Source organism: Salvia miltiorrhiza, chromosome 5 (genome assembly GCF_028751815.1).
Source record: "Salvia miltiorrhiza cultivar Shanhuang (shh) chromosome 5, IMPLAD_Smil_shh, whole genome shotgun sequence".
NCBI classification, from domain to species: Eukaryota; Viridiplantae; Streptophyta; class Magnoliopsida; order Lamiales; family Lamiaceae; genus Salvia; species Salvia miltiorrhiza.
Genome location: NC_080391.1, coordinates 23,963,945 through 23,978,704, shown reverse-complemented (window position 1 = coordinate 23,978,704; position 14,760 = coordinate 23,963,945). Strand labels below are relative to the sequence as shown.

The following is a 14,760-nucleotide window of genomic DNA, read 5'->3' as shown; positions in this document are numbered from 1 at the left end:
CGAATGGAGAGCCACTGTCGGATCTCCATTTTCCCTCTCTGAAAACCCTAGCCCAAACCATGACAGCTCTCTCACCCTTCTCTCGACTCTGGCAACTGTAGTGGCCGGTGAGGCCAGCCACCGCACCCAGGACCGTCTCTCCCTCTCTGGCTCAGCGGTAGACACCGCTGCCCGGTTTACAGACGACGGCACCGCCTCACTCCTGCGTTCGTGCCACCGCCGTCAACGCCACAACAGTCGGACGGACTGGACAACCATCGCCAACCATTTCTCTCCCTTCGCCGGACGGACAACAAGGTCGTGCCACCGCCAGCGAAGGAGGTCAGAGAGAGAAGAGCGGCGACCGACGGCAGTCGCTGTCGCCGGTGAAGAAGAAGAAGGAAGCATCGTCTGAGGCCCGCCACCGCACCCAGGACCGAATTCCCCCCTATCGATAGAGGTCCACCTTAATTAAAAGTAAAAAAAAATATTTAATCTAACGGTGTTAACGTTCGTTGAGTGGGGGGGGGGAAATTGGTTCGATTTTGCCACGTTGAGGTAGTAAACAACGCTTACCCTGACTATAGGGTCCTATACGCGATAGGAACGCCATCGATAGGGGGGAATTTGGTACTTAACCCTATATTAATATGAATATACATTTGTGCCAACAAATATATATCTTATACTGATTGAAAATATTCGTATTATGAAATGTAAAATTAATTTTCTTAAATTAAATTTTAAATTTCTTAGTATTTTGTACTTTTCAATTAATAATATGAAAAGTAATACTTATTTTCAATGAAAGTAAACATTACGTCTAGAAAATGTAATACTTATCATGTATAAAACTAGTCATTTATTTGATATTCTAAACTCAATGAATACTTTATATTGAATGAAATGTAAATATTATATTATTATAAGTGTACATTTGTGCTAACAAATGTATATTTTATACTTATTAAAAGTAAATATTCCTATTAGAGTTTATGATTTAGTGTTTAGGGTTTAGCATTAAGGGTTTAGGGTTTAGAAAATATAATATTTTATATTAAATGAAGATAAATACTTATATTAACATAAGTCTACATTTGTGCTAACAAATGTATATTTTATACTTATTAAATAACGTAGAAATAAATAAAATACAGAAAAAATAATCAAATAATTATTCATGTAATCATTGTTGTAAGAAAAAGTAATTATTGAAATAATGAAAAGTAACGCTTCAAAAACATTACTTTTCTTTTTGTGAATAATTACTTTTTGTCATAATAATAATTACTTTGGAATAATGTAAAAATAAAAAAAAATACAAACAAAAAAATAAAAAAATTACAAATATAGAAGAATAAAATATATAAAGAAAACAAAACTAGTAACAAATAAAACAGAAAAAGTAAACACCAAAAAAATGCACATAATAAAGAAAACAGGAAATAAAAAGCAAAAGAAAATGATGGGGGAACTAGGAATCGAACGCCTAATCTCAAAAAGAAACTACAACTTAAGGTGTAGGACCAACCATTGAACTACACCTTTCCTTGTGCTTCTATTTGTCACAATAATAATTTAACCGTTCTATTCTGGTCGGGTCAAGACGGACCCAACCCAGCCGCATAGGATGCGGGCGGAGCACCCAATACCTACCCATTATGTATATATATATTAATTAGTAAAATTTTGAAGTAGTCAAAATAAAGTATAAAACACAATTTATGGCCACACATTGAAAAAACATAAAATTTGGCAATTTTTATTGATTTGGACGTTTTTACACTTAATGAGGCGAACCGGGTAGGATCAGGCGCGCGGGTCGCGTGTCAGGTCGGGTTAGACACTTATGACACTATTAGTGCCATAAGTGCCAAGATTTTACTTTGGTTTTATTTTGGATTTCCGTAAATAAAACCAAATAAAATCAAGTAAAATGGTCATTTTGACACTTATGGCACTAATAGTGTCATAAGTGTCATTCGTGCAACAGAAACAATAGTAATAGAATCAAGAAATCATAAATAGATCATCTAAACCCTAAATGGATAATCTAAACCCTAAATCGAACATCTAAACCCTAAATGGATAATGTAAACCCTAAATGGAACATCTAAACCCTACGAGAAAGTGTTTAAAATGGTTATTTTGGCACTTATGGCACTAATAGTGCCATAAGTGCCAACGGAAATCCAAAATAAAACCAAGTAATAAAATGATGCGTATGGCACTTATGACACTATTAGTGCCATAAGTGTCATACGCGCAGCGGGCGCTGGCTTTTCCCCGCGAGCGCACAACTCACTCCTAAGCTTCCAGCGGCCGCGCAATCATCCAGCGGTTGCGCAATCACCCCAGTGAACGAGTAAAAAGGGCAAATTAGGCATACCACCTAATTAATGACCATATTTTGATGTTTTAAAATTAGGGGCCAAAAATTGATTTTCAATCTTCATATGATCATTTGACTACATTGTTTCTATATTAATTACTAGGTTAAATGATTGAATGGTTGTGTGAGTCACTAGAAAGGGTCCTAGTAACAGAAATGAAGACATCTACTGCAAAGAAGATCAGCTCATAGTATTTTCAGAAGAAACTTTTCCCCGACATCGATCCTTAATTACTCAATCGACTGAACTAGAGAGATATAGCATCAAATTGAGATCTCTCAGCGCCTATAAAATTGTTACAAGGCAAAAACAGGACTTTTCAGTCTACACGATAATTTGTGTTTCGAAGCTTCAAAAGATAAGATATTACAGACTTTGTAGCCATATTCAAGTCCAACCCTGAGAATATTAGAAACTTAACAATAATATTTATTATGAAAGATAACAAGATGGATTATCAATATAAACGTACGGCTCAAATCATGATCTTACTTATTCATTTGAACTCTGAGTGCATGGCCAAAGAAGTGATGAATACAACCTTCTCACCCTAAAATACAAATATAATGAAATGTTGATGTGCAGGTTTACAACCAAGCAAAAAACAAACTAAAAGATGGTAATATCCAAGGCCATCTAGCAGTCAAAGTAATATATGCTTGACGAGAAGCCAGGATTTTCTCATCAGACTCTCATTGCTTGAACCACAATTATGGTCATCTCCCATACAAGTAATACAAGAAAGACTATAAAAGATTTTGTGATTGAATGTAAGTCAATTAGGTAAGAATATTGGAGTACTCGACAAAATGCTACCACTGATATTGTAACATGTCCTGCTAAGTGAACACCTTCACTGTCACTAAAGACCTTCACATACAATAAATAAGTTACTGTAGGAAACCAGACGTGTAAGGGGATGTTAAGGTCAAAAGCATGCCCCTGCTTCATTAGTAAATTGCTCCCTAAAGTGTGGTGAATAATAATGCTCGGCCGGAGGATGCAAGTGATGATTTATTCTTCTCTTATATACTAATATACCTGATTAGGCAGCATACTATTCCTTGTGTATTGTTCCAAAGAAGCTCATCCCCAATCAGTGAGTAGAAAATGTAATACCACAAATTTCAATAATCCTTCCTTTTGCATTCTTAGTATGAATAACTGATATATCTGTTAATGTTATATGAACATATCATAGCGTCTTGTTCTTCGTTTCATCTCTGATCCTAGCAAGTCAGTCATTTCATAGATTTCGTTAGACAGACGATGTGACTTGTCTCCAGATGAAAATCCATGCATATCAATTGAGTTGTCAATGTTGCCTACATCTGCCCAACTAAATCCTACTTCTTTGATCACTTTTCTCTGTCTCATCATTGTCCTAATTTTCGCAACCTTTTCCCACTTCCCCTTCTCAGCGAACAAGTTAGACATAAGAACGTAAGAACCCGATTCACTAGGCTCCATTTCAATCAAAGTATCAGCAACCCTAGTTGCCATCTCTACATCTCCATAAATCCTACAAGCCCCAAGTAGGCTTTGTAGGACAGATATTCCAGGTCCTCCCGGGATCTGGCTCAGAAGTTCTTCAGCTTCTTTCAGCTTCCCTGCCCGACCCAACATATCCACAATACAAGAATAATGCTCAGCTGATGGTTCCACAGAATGATCATTAATCATTGAATAAAAAATTTCACGGCCTACATCAACCATCCCATTGCGACTGCATGATGTCAAAATGGAAAGAAATGTAATGGAGTCAGGCCTGACGCCTTCCATCTCCATTGCCTTAAAATAATTCATCACTTTTTCGTAGTCCCCATGCCTTGAGTAGGCAGAGATTATAGTTGTCCAAGCAACTTGGGTTTTCTTTGTCAACTCAAAAAATATCTTCTCAGATTCAACAATGCTCCCCCGTTTTGCATACATGTCAAGAAGTGCACCAGAGACGATTGGATCAGTATCCAATCCAAGTTTCTTCATAAAGCCATGGCATCGTTGGCCCTGCCTAAGAGAAATCGATTCAGATGAAGCTATTGCATGTAAGACAGCACCAAATGTATAAGGGTTTGGTGTTAATTCTTTAGAAGCTGTCGAGAATACTTGTAAAGCTCTCTGGTACATGCCATTCAGAGAATAAGCAGATATTAGAGAATTCCATGATATGATTTCTCTAGCATCAATCTGCTCAAAAACCTTAATGCAGTCTTCTATCATCTGAAACTTGCCATACATGGTTATGAAACTATTTGCCACACTAGTTTCGGAAAGGAAGTTTGACTTCATACAGAACGCATGCACCATTAAGCCTTCTTGCATCATATTGTGTTTTGTTATCGCATGAATCAACCCAATGAATGTAACATCATTCGGCCATATTTCATCTTGCATCATCTCCTTGAATAACTTCATAGCATCCTCTTCATCTATAGAGATCATTGTTGTCCAAGACACTACATTACGGTCAATAATATTCTCAAAGACAACTACTGCATCTTCAACAGTTTCGCATTTAGAATACATAGACATGAGAACATTACAAACCTTGACATGATTACCGTATCCTCTTTTCACTGACAAAGCATGTACCTGCCTACCAAAATCGAGGTTTCTCTCATGACCACAAGCTGCAACCACACTTGTAAATGAGACATGATCAAGCTTGAAGCCTTCCATCACCATCTCAACAAATCCCTTAATGACTCCAAATCCATTATTGCCCTCCTGAGCATAGCCGGAAAGAATAGCGTTCCATGAAACCAAATCTTTGTGGGGCATTTCACTGAACACCCTTTTAGCATCATCAACTTTTCCACATTTCGAATACAGTGTAATTAGCGCATTCCCAGTAAAATTCTCCGTCTCAAAACCTAACTTCGAAACAAGACAATGCAACTGAAACCCGAAATCAAATTTCTCACCATCTGCACAATGGGCAAGAGCACTAGTAAAAGTTCTCGAATCAAAAGCAATCCCAGCTGAATACATCTCACGAGCAAAAAGAAGTGCACTTTCGTTGTCTTCAAACCCTGATAGCACTGTATTGTAAGAAACACTATCAGGGTTCTTCAAATTCCCAAAAATACACAAAGCCGTCCGCAAATTCCACGACTTACAGTACATGTTCATCAAAGAATTACACACAGAAACACTGGCCATAAAACCAGAAACCACTGCAAAACCATGGATTTGACGCCCAATTCTTGGGTGCCCAACACAAGCCTTCGAAGCAAGCGCGAGCGCAACTTCATTGACTACGGAAAGATCCGCCTGTAGATGATTTTTGAAAACATAAAGTGCTTCGCACTTGCGGTTTTGGTTCATGAGATTGAGCATGAAACGGTGAACAGAGACATTTGGTCGGCTTGGTATTTCGTCGAGCATGTGGTGCCCATGGTAATATGAGGACGGCAGCTTGAAATATCTTGGGCGTTTTATGAGTTGTTTCTGAAGGATTTGAAGTTGAGGAGTTATCGTTAGATTCTTCATCTACAGCTACAAAAGCGTCGGATTGCTGGGGGCATGTTATGAGCTGGGAGTTTGGCTCTCTTCGAATTCGAGTCTGGAACATTACTTGGTGTTAAATTGTTTATTCTATTTCAAGTTGAGGAAATGATTTGAGTTAATTACCTGCCGCTGCCGTATTGCGACTGCTGTGCTGCCTGTGACTTTCGAGAGCGAGGCAGCGTTGCGACGGCGACGGCGACGGTGACTGTGGCGGAATAGCAGACTTGTGTGGTTTTCTGATTCAATATTTGGGAGTTGGGACACTGCGGTTCACATTGCTACTCACAGTCACAATGGCAGTCTGTCTCGGCTCCCATTCTTTTGAGTTCGTCTCCTCAAGTGTATGAAAAAAAAAAAAAAAAAAAGTTGGGTGTGTGGGTTGGCCTCAATTATTAAATTTTTTTTATTTAATATTATTAATTTATTAAAAAAAAAAAAAAGCGTCGAGTTGGGACGGAGAGGTCGTGGATTGATTTTAGAAACAATATAATTGCAAATGTTGAATTGCATGATCATTTTGAAGAAGAAAACACAATATTTGGCTACTAATTGAAAAAACAAAGCGCTTTTAAAATAACCATTTTGAATAAGAAAATACAATATTTGATCACTAATTGAAAAAACACAAAATCTGACCATTTATTACGTGTAAAGATTGTTTTGCCCTTAATTAAGGCGGATGGAATTCGAGTCGAATTCGAGTTTGGGCGCGGGTTAGGCACATATGACACTATTATGGCTATAAGCCTATAAGTACCATTAGTGCCAACCGAAAAAATAAAAAAACATAAAAAAAAAATCTAAGTATATGGCACAAATGACACTAATATGGCTATAAGTACCATTAGTGCAACACTACATAAAATAGTATATGACCATAAGTATCATTCGTACAACACACTAAATGGAGAATCTAAACCCTAAATGGATAATCTAAACCTTAAATGGGGAATTTAAACCCTAAATGATAATCTAAACCCTACGAGAAAGTGTTCAAAATGATCATATAATTGTATCCATCTAAATAATATCAGCACTAGTGTTGCCAAGGGCCGACCGGAACCGGCAGTTCGACCCTGAACCGGCCCACCGGTCAACGGTTCCGGCCCGGACCGTTGACCAACGGGCCAGTTCAGGGCTGAACCGCCATTTATCCGGGCCGGTTAAGGTTCATAGGGTTGCCAACCCTGAACCGCCGGTTCGGCCCTGAACCGCCGGGCCCGGTCAATTTTTTATTTTTTATTTATTTTATATTCAAATCCTAATAATTTTAACTAAATGTAGTTTCACTATTTATAGTGTACTACACATGATAGAAAATCCTACATTTTTCAATGTGTGATAATGTAGCTTCACTATTTATAGTGTACTACACATGGTAGATAATTCAACATTTTTCAATGTGGGATAATGTAGCTTCACTATTTATAGTGTACTACACATGGTAGAGAATCCTACATTTTTCAATGTGGGATAATGTAGCTTCACTATCTATAATGTACTACGCATTATAAAGAATCCTACATTTTTCAATGTGGGATCACTCAACCTAACTTATAAATATATAACTTATATTCATGTAATAACTTATAACTTCTAAATATGTAACTTATAACTTATAAGGTCTAGGGATGGTATTAGTTAGTTTACTTATTCAATTTTAAAGATTATGTAATTTGTATCCTTGTAATATTCTTTTGGTACGTAGAATAAATTCAATAAAGATATCTATTTTTATGAATTCATTTGAATTTTTGGTTCTCAATGTGTTAATTATTTTTCCTTTATTTTATTTCAATTCAATTCTCATGTAATATATTATAACTTATAAATATATAACTTATAACTTATAATTTATAAATATATAACTTATAACTTATAACTTAGAAATATACCTGGCACCATCAATTGACATATGTATGCCTTTGATAACGTGCCTTAGTTATATACTTATATCAAACATTTGAAAACATATATTTTTTGTAATAGAGAGTCAATTGATTAATTTTATGTTACTTTTCATCGTTGATTCTTGACTCCCTTTTATGAACACTCTATAGAAAAATTAATTAATCATTAATTGAGGGCCTAAAAAAATATTAATTGATTTTGATTAGTAATATTTTTTTGAAAGCCATACCTGACGGTTCATTTATTGGGTTTTCTCCCATAATTTAATGTTAGTCCAACAATTTGATTGAGAGAAGAGGGGTTTCAAAATTAGTAAAAGTAATTATGTCAAATCTACCAAAAAACACATTATTTTAAATAAGTGTGCCATGATACATCCATTCGAATAAAAATTCGATATATTAATAAAGAGGCCTTGAATTCATTTTCCCCCATCTCCCAATTCAAATAAAAAAATGTAACCATTATACCTTCACGCCATTAGACAAATTAAAAAGACCAATGAATGATTAAGAATGAAATTCTATATATGCTATAGATAATTTAAGTTGAGTGATCTCACATTGAAAAATATAGGATTATTTACAATGTGTAGTACAATATAAATAGTGAAGCTACATTAAGTTAAAATTATCTCACATTGAAAAATGTAGGATTCTCTACAATGTGTAGTACACTATAAATAGGAAGCTACATTAAGTTGAAATTGTCCCACATTGAAAAATGTAGGATTCTCTACAATGTGTAGTACACTATAAATAGTGAAGCTACATTAAGTTGAAATTATCCCACATTGAAAAATGTAGGATTCTCTACAATGTGTAGTACACTATAAATAGAGAACCTACATTTGATTAAAATTAAAATATTATTTAAGTTAGGTAATTTCAAAATTTTTCAAAAAAAAAAAAAAAAAGAGGAAAAGCCTGAGAACCGCCGGTTTTCGGCCCGGCCCGGAACCGCCGGTTCAGGGTCCGAAAACCGGCCTTTCAAATTTTAGGCGGGCCGGTTCAAGTTCATGAATTTTTCGAACCTGAACCGCCGGTTCGGGCCCGGAACCGGCGGTTCCTGAACCGGTGGCAGCCCTAATCAGCACACATGTATATATGCACTAATATGGCCATAAGTATCATTTGTATGGCCCTAGTGATACTAATATGGTCATAAGTACCATTCATGCAGCACTGAGTATATGGCACTAACGGCATTAATAGTGCCATGTGTGCCTAACTCGCCGCAAACCCAAATTTGATCCGCCCTAATTAAGAGCAAAACAGTCTTAAAACGTAAAAAAATGGCCAGATTTTATGTTTCTTCAATTAGTGGCCAAATATTGTGTTTCCTTCTTCAAAATGGTCATGCGAGTATATTGTTTCTAGAAAAAAAATATAAAATCTGACAATTTTTTACGTTTTAGGACTGTTTTACCCTTAGTTAGGGCGGACCAGATTCAGGTTGGATTCGGGTTTGCGCGCGGGTTAGGCACACATTACACTATTAGTGTCATATACTCAGTGTTGCACGAAAGATACTTATGGTCATAATAGTGCCATTAGTGTGGTACTTATGGCCATATTAGTGTCATTAGTGTCATATACCTATGTGCTGATATTATTTAGATTGGTATAATTATATGACCATTTTGAACACTTCCCCATAGGATTTAGATTATCCATTAGGGTTTATATTATCTATTTAGGGTTTGTATTCTCCATTTAGTGTGCTGCACGAATGATACTTATGGTCATATTAGTGTCATTAGTGTCATATACTCTCTCATTTAGTGTGTTGTACGAATGTACTTATGACCATATTAGTGCCATATACTCTCTTATGTAATGTTGCACGAATGGTACTTATGACCATATTAGTGCTATTAGTGTCATATACATAGATTTTTTTTTTCTCGATTGGCACATATGGCACTAATAGTGCCATATGTGCCTAACCCGTGCGCAAATCCGAATTCGACCCGAATTCGGTCCGTTCTAATTAAGGGAAAAATAGTCTTTACATGTAATAAATGGCCAAATTTGATGTTTTTTCAATTAGTGACCAAATATTGTGTCTCCTTCTTCAAAATGGTTATTTCAAAAGCGCTCTCTTGATTTTTTGGACGAACTATAAAAGTAACTATTGTTATAAGAAAATGTAATTATTGATGTAAATAACTTTCTTAATGTCGATTATAATTTTTCATCACAATAATAGTTAATTTGAATAATTCATATTTTTCAATCAGTCTTGACTGACAGAGCAGCGGAGGGCGCGAGCGTAACGATGGTGTATTTATTTTGGTCAAGTAATTATTGCTGTAATAAAAAATAATTATTGATATAAAGAAATGTAATGTTTCAAAAAGATTACTTTTTTTCATGTCGATTACTTCCTCCGTCCCAATTTTTAGTATCCAATTGAAATTGGCACGAGTTTTAATAAAATAATTGTGTGTGTTGTAAGTGAAATAAGGGTCTCACCTTTTATGTGAGTGTTAAAATAATGCTTCACGACACTTTCGACCATAAAACCTATAGAAATCTAACGACATTGATACGAGGCACTCCGAGAGGGAAGGAAGAGGCACATGCGGCACAAAAATTGTGACATCTGAAGTGTCGAACAGGGACGAATTGCAAGTCGGTGAAGAGGCAATTGGCCCATCTGCTAGTGGTGGGGCCTCTAGACGACGACGCTAGGTTTGAAGTGGGGTTTTCTGTTAGGCGGAGGTGAGAAGAGGCCATGAGGGTAGGGTGCAATGCTCATCTGGTTTATTTTAAAGAACCCTAATTAAGATAAATTAAGGGCATGAATCCTAATTACAACTAAACACTTTAAATTAAGATAGAACGATGACGTTGTCATCGTTCAGTATATTGGCCGATGGTGACACGTCAATTATTTCGATTACCAGATCATCTTGAATTTGGGGGTAATTTAACGGATGATGCGAAAATAAATTAGTAACATAGTTGATGTATACTGGGACATAAAAATTCTAACAAATGCAAACGCTAAAATAAAAATAGCTTAGGTATTTATATGCATTAGCCCCTTTTATTACTACCTCCGTCCATAAAAAATAGTCATCATAAGGGACGACACGAGTTTTAATGAAAATAATTATTGTATTGTGAGTGGATGAAATGTCTCCCTTAAAATTAGTGTTTGTAAAGATAATTAATTGTATTGTGAGTGGAAAACATGGCTCACCATGTGATAAATAGTTTTCAAAAATAGAAAAGAAATGGACTAATTTTTGTCGATATCCCAAAATGACAAAAAATGACTATTTGTAATGAACGGATAGAGATTATTATGTTATATATAAGGCTATAGTGAATAAAATGTGAATTATGATTAAAATAGGTCGCCTGAGAATCTACCAAAATTCATAAACTTTTTAATCAATTTAATTACACAAAAACTTGGGTACAATCGGGTTGACCCGCACCCAGACCCTGACCTGCATTTTGATTTGAATCCGCATCCTGACTTAAATCGCGTAAATGACATTATTCGGTTATATAAATGACAATGCATATAATTGACATTATTCGGTTATATAAATAACACTGTAATATTTTAAAATGTTATAGTGTCATTTATATTTCTGAATAGTGTCAATTATATATAATATCATTTACAATGTTATTTTTTTTTTGATCAGTAAAGTAAAAATTTTATTAAAAGAAAAGGGATCAAGGCATCAGGAATGCCAATCAAAACAACAAAACAAGTTTGAAGTCTTTGGAACACCAAGAAGTAAAAGTAATTCCTAACTCCACGATTTTGTAGGCCTCGTTCCAACTCCAAAGTCTCCCCTTAATCTGTAAAACAAGTCTATCAATATCCCAAGCCTTGTCCTGAAAACGACTACCATTCCTGCTTTCCCAGAGCAACCACACTGTTCCCACCCACAAAGCTTTAAGCAGTCTTCTTTCTCTCTTCTTTTTTCCAGCCGCAATGAAAGAAATGAAGTGTTGAAAAATACCTCTCGGATTTGCCGTTTTGATGTCAAGCCATTGAAAGATCTGGTCCCACACCGCCGCTGCTTTCGGACAATAGAGGAACAGGTGTTCCGTCGTTTCCTCACTAGAAACACAGGCATTGCACCATCTCTCCTCCACGCTGATCTGGACATTTCTTCTACTCAGATTATCACATGTTGCCAATCTGTTTCTAAGACATCTCCATGCCGTCACCTTGGCTTTATTTGGTGTTGGGGCCTTCCAGACCTTTGCCATCTCCAAAGGTAAAACTTGTTGCTCCTCTCTTGTTTTTGCCACAATTTCATATGCCGACTTGATTGTGAAGCATCCATCTGGTGTCGCCTTCCAGTTCCATCCGTCTATTACATCTACACAAGGAACAAAATCAGCTATAACCAACTGGAGATCCTCCGCAAACCCTTTCTCCCTCTCCCTTAACTCCCTCCTCCACTCCACCCTCCACACCCACGACCCTCCCTCCCAAAATCCGCTTTCACCAACCAGCCTTTTCTTGTTCAGGCTCAAATTATACAATCTCGGAAACACAAACTTAAGGGGTTTGTCAACCGCCCACACATCCTCCCAAAAGCTGGTCTCAAGCCCATCCCCAATTCTTCGCCTCAAATTATTGATGAACCACCGATCTCTCCTTCCTCCTTCCTTATCCACAATTTTCTGCCACCACCCTTTCTGTCCACCTCTTCCCGCCACCGAACATTCACCCCCTTCCCCCCACACTAGCCCCCCATAAATCGATTTGATCACCCTTACCCACAGAGCTTTCCCCTCCCCTAAAAATCTCCAGAGCCACTTACTTAACAGGACCTGATTAAACCAATCGATATTCCGAAACCCCAGACCTCCTGAATCCTTGTTTAGGCACAAGGCATTCCACTTAAACCAAGTGATACCCCCCGTCTGTGTGCCTCCTCCCCACAAAAATTTGGAGAACAGTGAATTAAGTTCCTTAATCACCGCTTTAGGTATGAAAGCGAGGGATAATTGATATACCGGGATGGATTGCAACACCGACTTGACTAGAGTAATTCGCCCTGCCAGCGAAAGGTGTCTCTTCTTCCAGCTTGCCACTTTGTTTGAAACTTTTTCAATCAAAAACTTCCAATCTCCAACACCATTGCTGCGCCCCCCCACTTTAGTACCCAAGTAGTTGCACGGAAAGGAACCGATCTTGCACATGAGGAGCGTTGCCCATCTCCTCTCAACTGCCTCATCCACTCCCACTGTCAGAAGACAACTTTTGTCGAAATTTACAGCTAAACCCGAGGCGAACTGGAAGAGAATCAGGAGTTTTTTTACGCTCTCCATATTCCTGTCATCTGCCTCCAACAAGAAGATAGTATCGTCCGCGTACTGTAGATGTGAAATGGGCACTTTATCCTTGCCAATCTTCGCCGGAACCAGGAACTGCCTCTCCGTTGCTCTTTCAATGAACTCGTTGAGGCCTTCCGCCACGATAAGGAACAGGAAAGGTGACAACGGGTCACCCTGTCTCAAACCTCTCTCCATTTTGAATTCTCCCGTCGATACCCGTTCACCAATACACTTGCCATTCCAGATTCCAGACACCCTTTAATCCACTTCCTCCAAACTCCGTCAAAGTTAAGTCGATCGAGAAGCATATCCAAGAAATTCCATTGCACAGAGTCGTATGCTTTTGCGAAGTCAATCTTGAAGAAAATACGGCACACTCTCTTCTTTTTTGCCTCAAAAATAGCTTCATTCAGGATAACCACCCCATCTAGGATGAAGCGACCCTTGACAAACGCACTTTGATTATCGGAAATGATCGACCCCATAACCCTCTTCAATCTCTCAGCCAGGATTTTAGCCACAATTTTGAACAAGCTAGTGATAAGAGAAATTGGGCGAAAATCATCGAGCGACCCAGCCCCTTCTTTCTTTGGAATCAAAACAATAAAAGAGGCGTTACCACCTTTCGGTATTTTGCCGCTTTCATGAAATTCCTTCAAAACCTGGAGTAAGTCCTCTTTAACCACGTGCCACGCCGCTCTCCAGAATGTGAAGTTAAATCCATCGGGTGCCGGACTCTTGTCTCCACAACAGCTCCAAACTGCTTCTTTAATCTCGTCCAGATCAAAATCCCTGATCAGCCAATGCCTCTCGTCATTTGAAATTTTCCTCCTCATGAAGTCCAGGGGGAAATCGGGCATCAGTCGTTCTTTCCTTTTGAAAAAAGCTTCAAAATGATTTCTCACTCTTGCTTTAACCTCTTCCGGTTTAGATATCCACGAGTTATCAAAGAGCATTCCGCCAATCTCGTTTTTAACACGTCTCCCACGAATTGCCCTATGGAAAAAACCCGAATTAGTGTCTCCCTCTTTGAGCCATTTGATTTTGGCTTTCTGTTTCAGCATCATCTGTTTATTCTTCAGTTGAAGGGAGAGCAGGGCTTGAATCTCATTTCTCCTAATCACCTCTGATTCTTCAAGACCTCTCTGTTCGTCCACCTTATCCTTCTCTTGAAGTTCCTTCTGAAGTTCTTTAATTTTGTGATCAATCTCACCGAAAGATGTCCGATTCCACACCTTCAAGGCCTCTTTGAGTTTCTTCAGTTTCTCCTTAACCTCAAAAAAGCTCCATCCCCCCACCTTAGTCCCTGTCCAAACCTGCTTGACCATCTCCTCGAACTCCGAATGATTCACCCATGCATTGAGGAACCGAAAAGGTCTTGGTCCCCAATCCTCCGATCTTGTAGTGAGAATAATCGGACAGTGATCCGAAATTGAACGTTGAAGTCCTCGTGCCGACGTCCGTTCCCAAGCAGCCAGCCAATTCTCATTAACGAGGAAGCGATCAATCTTACTCTTGCACTTTCCATTTGGTTTGTGCCAAGTAAACTTCCGGCCTTGAGTTTTAATTTCCTCCAAATCGTTCTCCTGGATAAATTCTTCAAAACTTCTTGCATCAGCCGCGCCAAACGTCTCCCCACTGCCCAC

General features: G+C 37.9%; 1 protein-coding gene across 1 annotated transcript; it reads right to left on the bottom strand.

Moving 5' to 3' along the window:
* Window positions 1-2,903: 2,903 nt before the first annotated feature.
* On the bottom strand, window positions 2,904-6,205 carry LOC131026487 (pentatricopeptide repeat-containing protein At4g32430, mitochondrial-like). The gene is made up of 2 exons (XM_057956354.1): window positions 6,006-6,205; window positions 2,904-5,937 (listed from the first exon to the last, which is right to left on the bottom strand). The coding sequence occupies exon 2, from the start codon at window positions 5,862-5,864 to the stop codon at window positions 3,555-3,557; it is 2,310 nt and encodes a 769-aa protein (XP_057812337.1). The 5' UTR covers window positions 5,865-5,937; window positions 6,006-6,205; the 3' UTR covers window positions 2,904-3,554.
* Window positions 6,206-14,760: the final 8,555 nt, after the last annotated feature.

Bases quoted from the DNA above. Each gene is read 5' to 3' on its own strand.
- LOC131026487 (XM_057956354.1), bottom strand. From the start codon at position 5,864: ATGAAGAATCTAACGATAACTCCTCAACTTCAAATCCTTCAGAAACAA.